This window comes from Monodelphis domestica, chromosome 1 (assembly GCF_027887165.1).
Source record: "Monodelphis domestica isolate mMonDom1 chromosome 1, mMonDom1.pri, whole genome shotgun sequence".
Lineage (NCBI taxonomy): Eukaryota > Metazoa > Chordata > Mammalia > Didelphimorphia > Didelphidae > Monodelphis > Monodelphis domestica.
In genome coordinates, this window is record NC_077227.1 from 143,431,330 (window position 1) to 143,446,169 (window position 14,840).

General features: G+C 36.3%; 1 protein-coding gene across 2 annotated transcripts in view; it reads right to left on the reverse strand.

The window, feature by feature from the left end:
* Nucleotides 1-3,964: 3,964 nt before the first annotated feature.
* Nucleotides 3,965-14,840, reverse strand: part of CERS3 (ceramide synthase 3) — a 114,412-nt gene continuing 103,536 nt past the window's right edge. For both annotated transcript variants that reach the window (XM_056807439.1, XM_056807444.1), the window contains exon 11: nucleotides 3,965-6,901. In XM_056807439.1, coding sequence (XP_056663417.1) covers nucleotides 6,773-6,901 — 129 coding nt within the window. In that variant the 3' untranslated portion in view covers nucleotides 3,965-6,772. The remainder of the gene's footprint in view (nucleotides 6,902-14,840) is intronic.

Consider the following 14,840-nt stretch of genomic DNA (forward strand, 5'->3'; position numbering starts at 1 on the left):
ATATTCTCACTTCCTTTTCCTTGGAAGATCAGATGGTCTATGAACCTTTTTCATGTCAAATGATTTCACCTGCTCCCCACTTCCAGCCTGCCAAACTCAACTCCCATCCCTATTTGTACCCATGTGGTAGGTTTGTAGTGAAGCAAAGCTAAAGGGTTTTTGTGTTCAGTTTGCAAAAAACTGTAGCAAATGCTGAGAAATACTTCATGTTAAGCAGGCAGAATTCTGTGAGTGTTGGCTGCAAATGAGTTGCAAACTGTGAAGAAACCCAAAAAAAAAATTGCTGATTTCGAAAGGAAAATACTGTCTCCCCAGGCCCCTTTCCCAGCTGTGGCTGTTTAAGATAACATACAGTCCAGTGACATAAATGAAAGGCCTGGCCAAGCAGGAGACTGTAACCTGCCCATAAAAAAGAGACAGAGGAGAACTTGATAAATTAATGCTATAAAAACAGAGGCATGCTATCTTGCATAGAGGAAACAACAAAGTAGGTGAGAAGCTATAATTGTTTCCAGATTTCTTTTCTCCTGTATTTAAAACACGGAAAACATCACTCTCTATTTACATTTTCCAAAGATACAGTATTCCATGCCCTTTCCTGTTCTGTAGGCTTAATGGGAAAATTGCTCTTCATAGTGGACAAATGTCAAGAGGCAACATTGTATTATTGGCACAGGCAGTGGCTTTCCTGAACAGCTTTCTGTGATTTCCCCTCCCTCCTTTTGGTTTGGACTCCCTGTGGCAAAATAGCCTGTCTTACAGTGCTTATCCTCATCTCCTGGCCCTAGATCCTGGCCATCCCACTCACTATGATGCTTGCCCAACAAACACATACGTTTATGCTTATAGCTTAAAAGGGAGGGAGGGGGGCTGAATTTCATTGAATAACACACTGATTTGAAAGGGAACCTATTAGCTACCTAATCTAGCCCCTAACTGAAAAATAAATTTCTTTTACAACAGGCTTTCTTAACCTGGGATCTTTGATTAAGATTTTAGGCCATAACTTGGAGCAAGAAAAGAAACTACAGCTTTATTTTCAATAAAATCTAAATGAAATTTAGAATTTCCTTCAATTATGAATAAAAAAAACCCAAAAATATTATTCTGAGAAAGAATCCAGAAGTTTCACAAAACTGCCAAGCCTATAACAAAAAAAAAAAAAGCCTAAGGATCCCTGCCCTGCAGCATACCTGACAATCATCAAGGTACTGCAAGAAGACTTTCATGGAGGAGGAAGCCATTGTCTTCCAAGGCAAGCCATTCCCTTTTCAAATAGTTTGAATAATTGGGAATTTTCCCCCTTAAACTAAGCTTAAATTCTCTTCTTTGCAAGTTCCAACTTTGCTCCCAGTTGTGCCATTTGAATTCTAATTCTAATTCCTTTTCTACCTGAGCTCTTCAAATACTTGGAGTAAGACAATCTATTTTTCCCAAGTCTTTTCTTCTTTTTTTTTCTTCTAAATACTTCTTTCCAGTTATCAATTCTAAGACAGAAAAGCCAAAATGGCTAGACAATTGAGGTTAAGTGACTTAAGGGTCACACAGCTAGGAAGCATGAGGTCAGGTTTGAACCCAAATCCTCCTGACTACAGACCTGGAGCTCTATTCCCTGAGCTACTTGTTTGCCCTTGCAAGTCTTTTCTTCTCAAGATTAAACAATTGTGGTTCCCCTTCAAGTGATCCTCTTAGGTCACTGTCAAAGAAAAAAGTATATACTACAAGGACCAAACACTATTGACTCATATTGAAGTACTAATCCACTGAAATTCCATATCTTTTTGTTTTCAAAGAAACTGCTAACTAGGTCTCCCCTGAATGTGAAATTGATTTTTGAACCTTAATATAAGACTAAATTTAGCCCACAATTTCATCCAATTAGATTGGACTCAGTGTTTTGGCCCTGTCAGTATATTTGAACCCTGACTCTGCCATTCAAGGTTTTACAGGGAGAAGAGTAAAGTTCCTGCATAATTAGATCTCAAGACCAGATGGGGTGATAGCCTCAGCAGAATCAGTTGCTCACAGGGGATTGAAATGATTCCTTTACTTTCTGTAAGTTAGAGTAGTTAGAACTCTTCAGGTGGTTAAAGGCTTCAATTAACAACAATGTACCTGGCATTTACATATGATTTCAAAGTCAAGTTATTACACATTGCTTAAGCACCTACTATGTGACAGATATTATATTAAGCACTGAAGATATGCAATGTCTTCAAATGTTGTTGCATTTCAGCCTCAGAAGCATGGGGACTATATTCCCTATTTTAGAGAAGCAGTTAAGTGATTTGCTTATAGTCACAAATCTAGTATCAGGCAAGATCTGAATCCAGGCCTTCTTGACTCCATTCCAAGAACTTTATCCAATTCATCTCACTTCTTCCCATTAAAAACCTTGAGAAAAATACTTTAAGCATGGCCGGTTCATTTCATGTGTCCATTATAGGGCTTAAATCATGGCATCAAACAGAGTTTGATTTATTGAACCTATCCTCTAGATTTAATACCTTTCATAATGTGGGTATAGAAAAGCTTGAATTTATTTTTTCCTCCCATGCTTCAAATAGATTGATTCCTAATCATTTACTAGCTATATAAATCATAAACAGGTTGAATGTCTCAAAGGAGAGAATTGCGGGGGGGGGGGGGATTAAATGGTGTCAAATAGTAAGGCACAAATCCCCTCTTACCAGATCCTTTATAGTAATTCCATAGCTGAGACCTAAAATAAAATATCAACCACCATCTCTCCATAGCATTTGCCTTGTTCTACAAATCATTTTTGAGGGATAAGAGACTCATCATGATAGAGAGAAAAGAGTGCTTTACTTGTTCTAGGGAGACAATTTTGTCTTTACTGAAATAGTGGGCAAGTCAGCTAACCATTCTGAGCCTTAGTGTTCTCATTCAGTTCCATAAACATTTAAATGTAATTGTGCTAGGGGTAGAAGAACTAGAGGCAAAACAAAAATAAGAGCTGTATATGTGGAGAAAAGGGAATAGAGAGGAGCTGTGTTGTGCCAATCAACAAGGACTGGCAACTGGTTGGATAATGGAGCAGGGAGGAGGGATGTGTCAAATATGATTTCTAAGTTATTAAACAGTTGCACATTTGTTTGACTAGAAAGACTGTGGCACCCTCTGTAAAAGTAGAGAAGTTTGGAGCAAGGGCAGTTTTAGAGAAAAGGAAAATTTTTGAGATGCTTATTGGTGTACCCCTTTGGAGATACTGAACAGAATCCAGAGCTCAAAAGAGACTAGAGATGGATGTGTAGATGGGAGTCACCTGCAAAATAGATAATAACTAAACATGGAAGAGTAAATGAGATCACCATTAAAGAGTATGTAGAAAAGGATCCAAGTGATCTTTAATAAAGGTCTACAAATACAGAAATGTGTTTTTCATGATAATAAAATGCCTACAAATAGGGTGTGGGACGTAGGTTATGATCCAGAAGAGGACAGAAGCAGGCAGACAGGAAGGAGAACAGGGAAAGAGCAATCTTTAACAGTATTAAATGCTACAAAAAAGACAAGAAAGATGAAGACTGAGAAAAGACAGTAGGATTTAATAATTAAGAGGCAGTAATCTTAAAAGAGTGGTAAGTATAAATGAGTTTACTTATAAAACAAGGGACAATAGTATTTTAAACTAACACACTTGTGTGCTGATAGTACTTCACAGAGGTGTGAGAAAGAGATGAAAATATATGTAAAATATTTTGTAAACTTTAAAATGCTATCTAAATGTCAGCTATTTTTTTAAATCATTACTAATAGTAGTAGTAGTAGTAGTAGTAGTAGTAGTAGTAGTAATAGTAGTAGTAGTAGTAGTAGTAGCCCTGAATCCGCTTATTTTAGAGAGTAGTAGTTACTAGGAAACCAACTAATATAGTTCTTTGCAAAATATGTCAATTGTCTGGGGATATTGAATATGTTGAATCATCACAAAAGAGGCAGGATATAGTTTTGTCCTTATTTTATTTTAAGTTATCCTCTAACATTAAAACAATAATTCTTGACACTTGGGGTTGCATTATTTATAGCCACTCATTCTTGTATGGTCCTATGTACTTTTCCCCAGAGAAAACTATCATCTTTAAAACCAATCACAAAAATGAACACTTCCCTTTAACACAACACTCTGTGTAGGTAACAGAATTTTAAAAGTAGAAGATGTTGGTACTCCAATTACCCTCTACATAAAAATGAGGAAAACCACCATACACTATTTACTAACTCAATTTCCTTTTTACAATTTTTAGTTTAATTTCTTTTTAAACTATAAAAGTGAAGATGGACATAGGGAACAAATTATGTTTAGGTACACATTTTACTATAAGCAAATATATTTTATATACAATAACAAAGTAAAAGATGTCTAGATGAATTAGTAACCCAAATGGAGAAAGTAAAGTAGGACACTAGTGTTTCTCCCCCTCCTCCCAATAAAAACTACTAAAAGTAAGAGTAGCACACTAAAATCAAGAGGAAGTATTCATAAATCTCTCAATATACATGCACATACATTTGCATATATATATGACATTATACATATATTACAAATGCTATTGTCTACATAGACACAAATGTTATCATGGAAAATAAATGTTCTCCTTGCTGGATTATTTCCTCTGATCTCATTCCACAAAAGTACTTCTTCAGAATAAGGTTTTTTAAAGGTCTTTGCTCTGGTCCAAAGTAAGTTTTGTTTCTTTTCATATTTTTTGTTTACAAAGTTCAGAAACATCTTTAGAGGTTTTTCAATGTCCTTCAAATTCCTAGATGACACTGCTGTCCTTGTGTAAATGGTTACCTAGTCTCTATAATCTTACTCCCAAACTTTGGCTTGATGCTGTGGCTGGAGTTTGCTAGACCACTCATCAAAGAGTAAAGGTACCAATTGACCAAAAAAAAATTAAAGCAATTTAAAGAAAAATGAAAAAAAATACTTTAAAGTTTTGGGTACCAGCAAATTCAAGTATAGTTTTATGCCATAAAGATAAATCTTTAGGGAACTTCTCCGAGGGCAATAAGACTCCAAGCAGGATTTTTCCAGGAAACTCCAGGAGAATGTAAGCTGTCTTTATTTTATCTTTGTATGCCTTGAAGGAATAAATGCTTGCTGGATTGAATGAAATTCTCATTAAGGATAGTTCATTTTTTTCTGCACCAAGAAACCCCAATACTCTAAACTGTAAGAATGACTCCTAAAGCCTTTTGCAGTTTTTTTTCTTCAATAACAATATATCCTGAAGAATTTACATTCAACCCCCTTCCACTGAGCTCACCAACACCTTGGCTTATCTCATTTATGTCCAGGATTTGCAATTTTTTCCATATCATTTCCAGTGTTTTAAGTTTTTTTAAGGAATATTAGTATTGTGATTCTCCTCCCTAATGCAGATGAGACAGTTTAGCATGTGGTTTCCATGTCCAGTGACTTTACTCAGTTCTGATATAGTTGTTCAGTTGCATAGTATATTTTCAAAATGGAAAGGCAAAAACAGGAGAGGTCTTCTTTCATGGTTGATGGGCAACTGTTGACTATCCACAAACTAAATGCGTATAGTATACTCCATGGAAAAATAAGCCATAGAATTAGACCAAGAAACTGCTGCTGTTGAATTATTATTTTATTGACCCACAGGCTATATAGGTCAAAAGATATCCAGTGTGTAAAATGCCATATAATTCCAGAATGTGCTAGGCAGGTATGGTTTCCCTAGTGATAGTCCAGTAGATTCCATGACATTAAGAACCCATACCAGCCAGAAATAAAATATCACTAGGAGGCATAACTGGAAAGAAAATGAGGTGGGACAAATGATACTTGCTTAGAGTGTACTAGAATTCTCATTACTCCTTATTTGCATCCTCAGTTCCTCTAGTTCTGTTCCCATAGATCCACTGACTTCAGGTCTGCTTGTGGCTTTCAGGCAGAGATACAGCTACACTGGGAATCTAGAGGTTGTTCCATTAGGTAAAATTAGATCCTTGCCAGAAGTTTCTCCTCTCCTATTCTTCCAGTTGCTCAGATTTTTATACTTTTATAATTACATAAAACCCTTTAGTATAGAATTTCTGCATAGAGTCCAATGTAAGGCCAAGATAAAGGTACTTCAATAAAATGAGAGAACATTAATGACTCCCTGTGATACCAGAAGGAAAACCATATAAGTTTACTTGACACTAATGCTACTAAAAGGAAATTCCTTTTGTACCTGCCCAGGATGACTGATTAAACAGAAGCTAACCTGGGTCTTCCAAAAGATGTCGAATCATCATAGAAACTGAACAACATTCCAAATAAAGAAACCCATTAACACTTCCAAAACCATGGATAAGTACCAGTCAGGTTCTGGAGGTAAGGAGGTAAAACAAAAAAAAAATTAAATCAAAATCTCTTTAATGTAAGATTAACCTAATTTTATTTTAAGCCTTTCTCTGAAGAAACTTTTAAAATCCTTGCTGAACTAGAGTCTTAAATGCTATAAATTAATTAGGTAATATTTGATATGTGGGTTTAAACATTTAAAGAAAAAACCTCAAGGTGACCTGCCCATTAACAAATTTTCATAAGTTAAGCAAAAATGTTGGTGAGGTGGGAAGAGGCATTGGAGACCTCAGCTCCTCTCCAGGCCTTGGAAGCAGCAATAAATCCGAACATGGTACAGAAGAGCCTGTGATTCTCAGTTCAGATGCAGCATATGAAGTTAGATGCCCCCATAAGAATCAAACAGCACTACATGAGGGACTGTGGGGCTCAGGACTAATGATCAGGCTGACCATTGGGCATTGGCTTCCTGCTTTTTCTAAGACCATTCTTCAAACTCTCTGGTTCATCCTCTTCAGCAGACCCTTCATCTTCTTCATCATCACTCCGTACATCCTCCATTTCCTGGACAATAGGAAAAGAATGAACATGAGCAAAAGATCTTCAATATGACAAGAAACACTGAATACTATAATGGATATTTCAATCCTTCAAGGATCAGTGTTGTAACATATTTGGGGATAACCTCCATAACACTGTTTTTCCAAAATATCTTTGATTTAGTGAACCAAAAATCCCTATGCTCAAAAAAATTGCTTTAGGCACAACTGGGTAGTACAGAAGCTGGAGTACCAGGCCTGGAGTTGGGAGGAGCTATGTTCACATCTGACCTCAGACATTTCCTAGCTGGGTCAGCTTGGGCAAGTTGCCTAATCTATGCCACCCTTCTTAGTATCAATTAGAATTGCTAATAAGACAGAAGGTAGGGTTTTTTTAAAAAATTGATTTAAGGAATATAGCAATCCTATTCATTGTATTGAAGGAGTATCTCTCTTCAAGAAAATACAATTTGTGAAATTTTAAATATAAGGACAGATACATTTGTTTTGGAGTTATTAGTCTTTTCATGCACCCCTTGTCAGAATTGTGTTTTAAATAATTGAAGGAAATAGCAAATTTAAGTTAGAGGTTAATGAAAATAAAGATATATATGTATAAAAATATATTTCCATCTAAGTTCACAGATCCCCTGAAATCTTTCCACAAATATCTTTGGAATCAGTGGATTCAAGGTTAGGAACCTTGAGTTTAGGGGTAGAGTATATCATTGGTTTTCTTTATGTAGAATTCCCCATTGCTTTCAAGTTTTCCTTAACAGATAATTGATAATTTCAGAGAAGTTAAAGGGCAGAGAAGCGTAAAGGGTAAAGTGTTTTGAAGATCAACTAAACGAATATAAAATAGATCCCAAATCATAATGTAAGTTATTGGGGAAATAATTCAATTCATAAAAATACTTTCTAACATTATTTATTATTTATTTAATAAATAATTATTAAGCATCTGCTATGATCAAATTATTCTACAATTGCTATGGGGATAAAATGAAAGACAAGATCCTATATCTGTCTCTCTGTATCTGGCAATCTAGCTGGGGGGATAATGTTGACACATAACTTCAATACAAAATAGCAATAAATAAATGCCACATGAATCACATAAATAATAAATGCTATGTAAATTCAAAAGATCATCAATTTTGAACTGAAAAGGATCTAAAAGGTTACTTAGTCCAACTCTCTCATTTTAAAGATGACTAAATGGAAGCTCAGAAAGTGTAAATGACTTGCCTAAGGTTATTCAGGAAGCAAATTGCAGAGATAGGATTTGAATCTAGTCCCTTGGTCTCTAAAGTCAACACTCTTGCCATTACCTCAAAGCCTTAAAATAAAGAAATGATCCCTTTCATCTCCAGTTTAGATGGGAAGATTACACATTTGAAGGAGTGAGTTTTTCTGAGTCAGTCAATGCCACCTAGCCACACCTTAAATTCCACAGAATATCAGACTAGCCTTCCTGCCAGCTAGCTGCTTTCCTTAAGGGTTTATCACAGCTTTAACTATCCTAGCAAAAATTCTAAGGAAATTAATTAGTTTTAAGGCAGTTGTTTTTAGTAACCAAGAGACAGTAAAAGCTTTTTTGGGGGGAGGTGGAGGGGTGTGTCAAAGTATAGCAATATTCCATGGGTACTGTGAGCTTTACTCTTCATCTGTCACCCACTACAAACTCTATGGGTCCTCTTGTTTCTCTCCCTTTCTCTCTATTCATCAATTACCACCCATTGATTAAACTCTCCTCTCTTTCTACTTCCTGTTCTCTCATCTCTATTCTCTTTAACCCTACCTTACCCCAGGTCCCATTTCAACCTTGCCCACTCCTTCCACTATTCCCTCTGTAATTCCTATTCCACAGTGAATAAACATCCCCTTTCTCTAAAAATCTACTTCTCTTCTCACATTCCCATATATACTAGCCCTCATCGATATCTGGCTCCACTCCCTCCCCTGAAAACATTGTATCCTCAGCTATCTTAGCCAGTGGTAAATATACCTTTTCTAACATTGCCTCCAACAATGATAATAACAATAATAACACCACGATCACAGAGATAAAGTTGTAATATTCCTTGTTCCCCACCGTCACTTTCAAAATCTCCATTTACCTCCATTAATCAGCAACCTTTCCTCATCTAAAATTCACTCAAATAAAAAGTTTCCAGACTATCAAAATTATTATGGTACTCTAGTATATTGATCCCTATATCAGTCTTCCTCCTTTCTCAAATTTAGCAGGAGCTTACCATCTTCTCCCCAATTGCCATCCTTAAAATAGGGGGCTTTTATTCACACAGATGCTCCTTTCAAATACCCTTACCTTCCAATTCCTCAGACCCCTTAAATCCCATGACCAAATTCTTCACTCCATCTTGGCCATACTTATGAGATTTTACCTTTACCTACAAGTATTCCATTTCCTTAATGAAAAATGCTGACATTCTCCTTTCCTCTCATAAACTTCTACTATTCCATTTCTCTCTATACCTCATCCCTCCTAAATCTATCCTTTACTTAATTGAGAACTCCAATCTCTCCACCTTTTGGGATTTTCTCAGATCTTTACTCCTGCTCCATCTTCATTTTTGTCCCTCTCCAATCTCAACCCAGTAATTGGCCATTTCAATTCTATGTTATACCTTGTTCTCATTATCCTCCTTATTCTACAAGTTTTCGTCTCTTGCCAAATCTTAACCCTGAATTATGCCCACCATTCACATCCTCTGTTCCTGCTCATGAGCTGTTGAATCCAGTAAGGGTAAGTCTCAGAACCATGCTGACTGGATTCATTGCAAATTTATGTTATCCAACCTCAAATGGGCCCTCACTGATGCGAGATGTTCTAATATCCCCTAATAGATTCCCTGTTTCCCTTCCTACAGAAACTATTTAAAACTTTTCTCTTCCCTCCTTAAGCTCTGCTTTCCCCCATATATCCTCCCTCTATCTCTTAGAAGAGGACCTTGATTCTTACTTTACCAAGAAAATTGAGGCCATCTGATATGAACTCTCTTTTCCCATTCTCTTTATCTCAGAACTCCTTGTCATTGCCTCTTACTCTTCCTTCCCCAAGTCTCTGAAAAAGTACTCCTACTACTTGCTGATGGCCCAAATCCCTGCATATATACTTGTTACTGACCCCTTTTACTTCCCCAGTAGATTGTACCCTTAATTATCCTGTCTGTTAAGAATCTTCAACTTCTCCTTTTCTACTGATTCTTTTGGCACTGCCTTCAAAAATGTGTATGTTCCCTATTTATTAATTCCTCACTAGGTTTTACTATATCTCCCAAACTATTATCTTATTACTGCGTGCATCTCCTCCCCCACCCCCCTGCCCATTCAACCCTTTGCAATCTGGCTTTCAGAGTCTTCACTCAAATGAAACTGATCTCTCTGAAGTTGCCAATAATGTTTTAGGTCTTTTCTTAGTCCTTATCCTTCTTGTCCTATCTGCTTCACTTGACACTACTGACTACCCTTTCCTTCTGGATCATCTTTCCTTTCTAGGCTTTTATAACTCAACTCTCCTAATTCTTGTATCTTTCTAAACTCTTCCTTCTCAGGCTCCTTTGTTGGCTCATCATTCAAATCATACTTCTTAACTGTAGGTGTTCCCCAAGGCTCTATTCTGGATTCTCTTCTTCCTCTCACTCCATATTCTTTCTTTAAGTAACCTCATCAACAACTACCATGAGTTTAACTATCATCTTTACGCAGATGATTCACAAATGAACATACTAAATCCCAGTCTCCTCCTTGAACTTCTCCAATTGCCTGTTGAAATTTTAAAAAGAATGTACCTGAGATATATTAAACTCAATATATCTAAAAATGAACTTATCTTGTCTCTCCCCTCTTCCAAACTCTTCTTTTTCTATTGAAGCTACAATCATACTTCTAGTTTTCCAGGTTTGTAACCTCAGCATTACTCTCAACTTCTCCCTCCCTCATGTCCTATCAGCTGCCAGATCTTATTATTTCTATCACCACATTTCTCATATCTGACCCCTTCTTTTCATTCATATAACTGCCACCTTAGTTCATTCAGGCCATCATCACTTCTCACTTAGAATATTGCAATAGTCTCTTAATTTGTCTCCCTGACCCCAAAATCTCACCACTCCAATCCATCCCTCATACTGCAGATGTAAGACCACATGACTTAGTTAATCAAATTCCAGTGATTTATTATTGCTCCTAGAATCAAATATAAACTCTTCTGTTTATCTCTTAAAAGCCTTTTCATAACCTAACTACAAATTATGTTTCCACACAGCCTCATTAGACATTATTCTTTTGAGAGAGAGACAGAGAGAAAAAAGAGAAAGAGAAATACAGCCAAACTCAACTTCTCTTTCTGTTTCTCATACACAAAACTCAATTTCTCAATCCATTCTTTTGGGCCAGAAGTCCCACATGCATGGAATGTATTTTCCATCCTTTACCTCACAGAATTATTCTCTTTCCTTAAGATGTAGCTTGAGTAGCTTCTTCTGCATGAAACCTTTCCTGATTCCTCCTTCCTTCTCCAAGTGAAATCCCTCTTAAAGCACTTAAAAAAGCTCCATCTTCCATCTGAAAACTGATGCTGCATATTGGTCCTAATTCAGAAAAGTGATTGTGTCTGAATTCAAATTTGAACCAAGGATCTTCCATATCTAGGCCTGGCTCTCTATCTAATGAGCTACCTTGCTGTCCCCTCTCTAGGCATGTTGCATTTAACTACTCCAAATTTATTCTTTTTATTTTTTTATATCTATCTATCTATCTATCTATTCTCTGTATTCTTGTCATTTCCTCCATAAGAATATAAGCTTTTTGTGAGTAGAAATTTTTTCATCCTTTATCCTTGAATCCCCAGAACCTAACTTAATGACTTGGACATAGTAGATATATTAATTAACATATACTTATTGATTGACTGAATGATTGAGGAGACACTTGAATCAAGGAATGAGATAGGAACCCATTGCAAAGACAAGGTCTGAACTAGATGCAAAACAGGGAGAATGAAAAGATAGGATTGATGAGAAAGACATTATCTTTCTTCTGCTGCTTAAAAACAAACAAAAAAAAACCCTCTTACCTTCTGTCTTAGAATAGAAACTAGGATGGTTCAATATCAGGAAAAGCATCCACACAATTGACCTTATCAACATGCAAACTAACAAAAATCACATGATTATCTCAATAGACACAGAAAAAGCCTTTGACAGACTACAACACCCATTCCTATTGAAAATACTAGAAAGAATAGGAATAGAAGGGTCTTTCCTAAAAATAATAAACAGTATCTATCTAAAACCATCAGCCAACATCATCTGCAGTGGGGATAACCTAGATGCATTCCCAATAAGATCAGTAGTGAAACAAGGATGCCCATTATCACCTCTATTATTTAACATAGTACTAGAAACACTAGCAGTAGCAATTAGAGAAGAAAAAGAAATTGAAGGTATTAAAATTGGCAATGAAGAAACAAAGCTATCACTCTTTGTGGATGATATGATGGTCTACTTAAAGAATCCTAGAGAATCCACTAAAAAACTAGTGGAAATAATGAACAACTTTACCAAAGTTGCAGAATACAAAATAAACCCAAATAAGTCATCAGCATTTCTATATATCTCCAACACATCTCAGCAGCAGGAATTAGAAAGAGAAATTCCATTCAAAATCACCTTAGACAATATAAAATACTTGGGAATCTATCTGCTGAGACAAACACAGAACTATATGAACACAACTACAAAACACTTTCCACACAACTAAAACTAGATCTGAGCAATTGGAAAAACATTAACTGCTCATGGGTAGGACGAGCTAACATAATAAAAACGACCATCCTACCCAAACTTATCTATTTATTTAGTGCCATACCAATCGAACTACCAAAAAACTTTTTTACTGAATTAGAAAAAAGCATAACAAAGTTCATTTGGAATAACAAAAATCAAGGATATACAGGGAAATCATGAAAAAATACAAAGGTCCAGATCTCAAACTATACTATAAAGCAGTGGTCATCAAAACAATTTGGTACTGACTAAGAGACAGAAAGGAGGATCAGTGGAATAGACTTAGGGTAAGTGACCTCAGCAAGACAGTCTATGACAAGCCCAAATATCCCAATTTTGGGGACAAAAATCCACTATTTGATAAAAACTGCTGGGAAAATTGGAAGACAGTGTGGGAGAGATTAGGCTTGGATCAATACCTCACACCCTACACTAAGATAAACTCAGAATGGGTGAATGACCTGAACATAAAGAAGGAAACTATAAGAAAATTATGTGAACACAGAATAGTATACATGTCAGACCTTTGGGAAGGGAAAGATTTCAAAACCAAGTAAGACTTAGAAAGAGTCACAAAATGTAAAATAAATAATTTTGACTACATCAAATTAAAAAGTTTTTATACAAACAAAATCAATGTCACCAAAATTAGAAGGGAAGCAACAAATTGGGAAACAATCTTCATAACAAAAACCTCTGACAAAGGTCTAATTACTCAAATTTACAAAGACCTAAGTCAATTGTACAAAAAATCAAGCCATTCTCCAGTTGATAAATGGGCAAGGGGTATGAATAGGCAATTTGCAGCCAAAGAAATCAAAACCATTAATAAGCACATGAAAAAGTGTTCTAAATTTCTTATAATCAGAGAGATGCAAATCAAAACAACTCTGAGGTATCACCTCACACCTAGCAGATTGGCTAACATGGCAGCAAAGGAAAGTAATGAATGCTGGAGGGGATGTGGAAAAGTTGGGACATTAATGCATTGCTTGTGGAGCTGTGAATTGATCCAACCATTCAGGAGGGTAATTTGGAACTATGCCCAAAGGGCGATAAAAGACTGTCTGCCCTTTGATCCAGCCATAGCATTGCTGGGTTTGTACCCCAAAGAGATAATAAGGAAAAAGACTTGTACAAGAATATTCATAGCTGCACTCTTTGTGGTGGCAAAAAAAATTGGAAAATGAGAGGATGCCCTTCAATTGGGGAATGACTGAACATATTGTGGTATATGTTGGTGATGGAATACTATTGTGCTCAAAGGAATAATAAACTGGAGGAATTCCATGGGCACTGGAACAACCTCCAGGAAGTTATGCAGAGTGAAAGGAGCAGAACCAGGAGAACCATATACACAGAGACTTGATACACTATGGTATAATTGAAAGTAATGGACTTCTCCATTAGTGGCAACGCAATGATCCTGAACAACTTGGAGGGATCTATGAGAAAGAACACTATCCACATTCAGAGGAAAAACTGTAGGAGTAAAAACACTAAAGAAAAACAACTGCTTGATTACATGGGTTAAGAGGGATATGATTGGGGATGTAGACTCTAATGTAGACTAGGATGTAGAACATCCTAGTGCAAACAGCAACAACATGGAAATGGGTTCTGATCAAGGACACATGTAATACTCAGTGGAATTGCACGTTAGTTATGGGAGGGATGGGAGGAATAGAAAATGACTTTTGTAACCAAGGAATGTTGAAATTGACCAAATAAAAAATAATGTCAAAAAAATAGAAACTAAATTCCAAGGGTGGTAAGGACTAGGAAGTTGGGGTTAAGTGACTTGTCCAGTCACATAGCTAGGAAGTTTCTGAAGTCAAATATGAACACAGGATCTTCCATCTCCAGGTTTGACTCTCTATTCACTGAGCCACTTAACTGCCCTCAAACTGCCTTTCAAAGGAGAAATCCTCTTAGTCTTGGTGACTAGAAATGAAGAGTAGGGAGGATACAAAGCTGGCAACTTTTTAAACAATGCAATTTTTTTATGAATTTTGTTTTTATATCACTGTAATTTCTGGTTTTCCACTCTCTCACACATCTCCAAATTGAATTCTCCCTGACACAAAAGAAAAAAATGAAGCAGTAATAAATGATATCATCGTCATGTCTAATAGTGTAGGCAATATT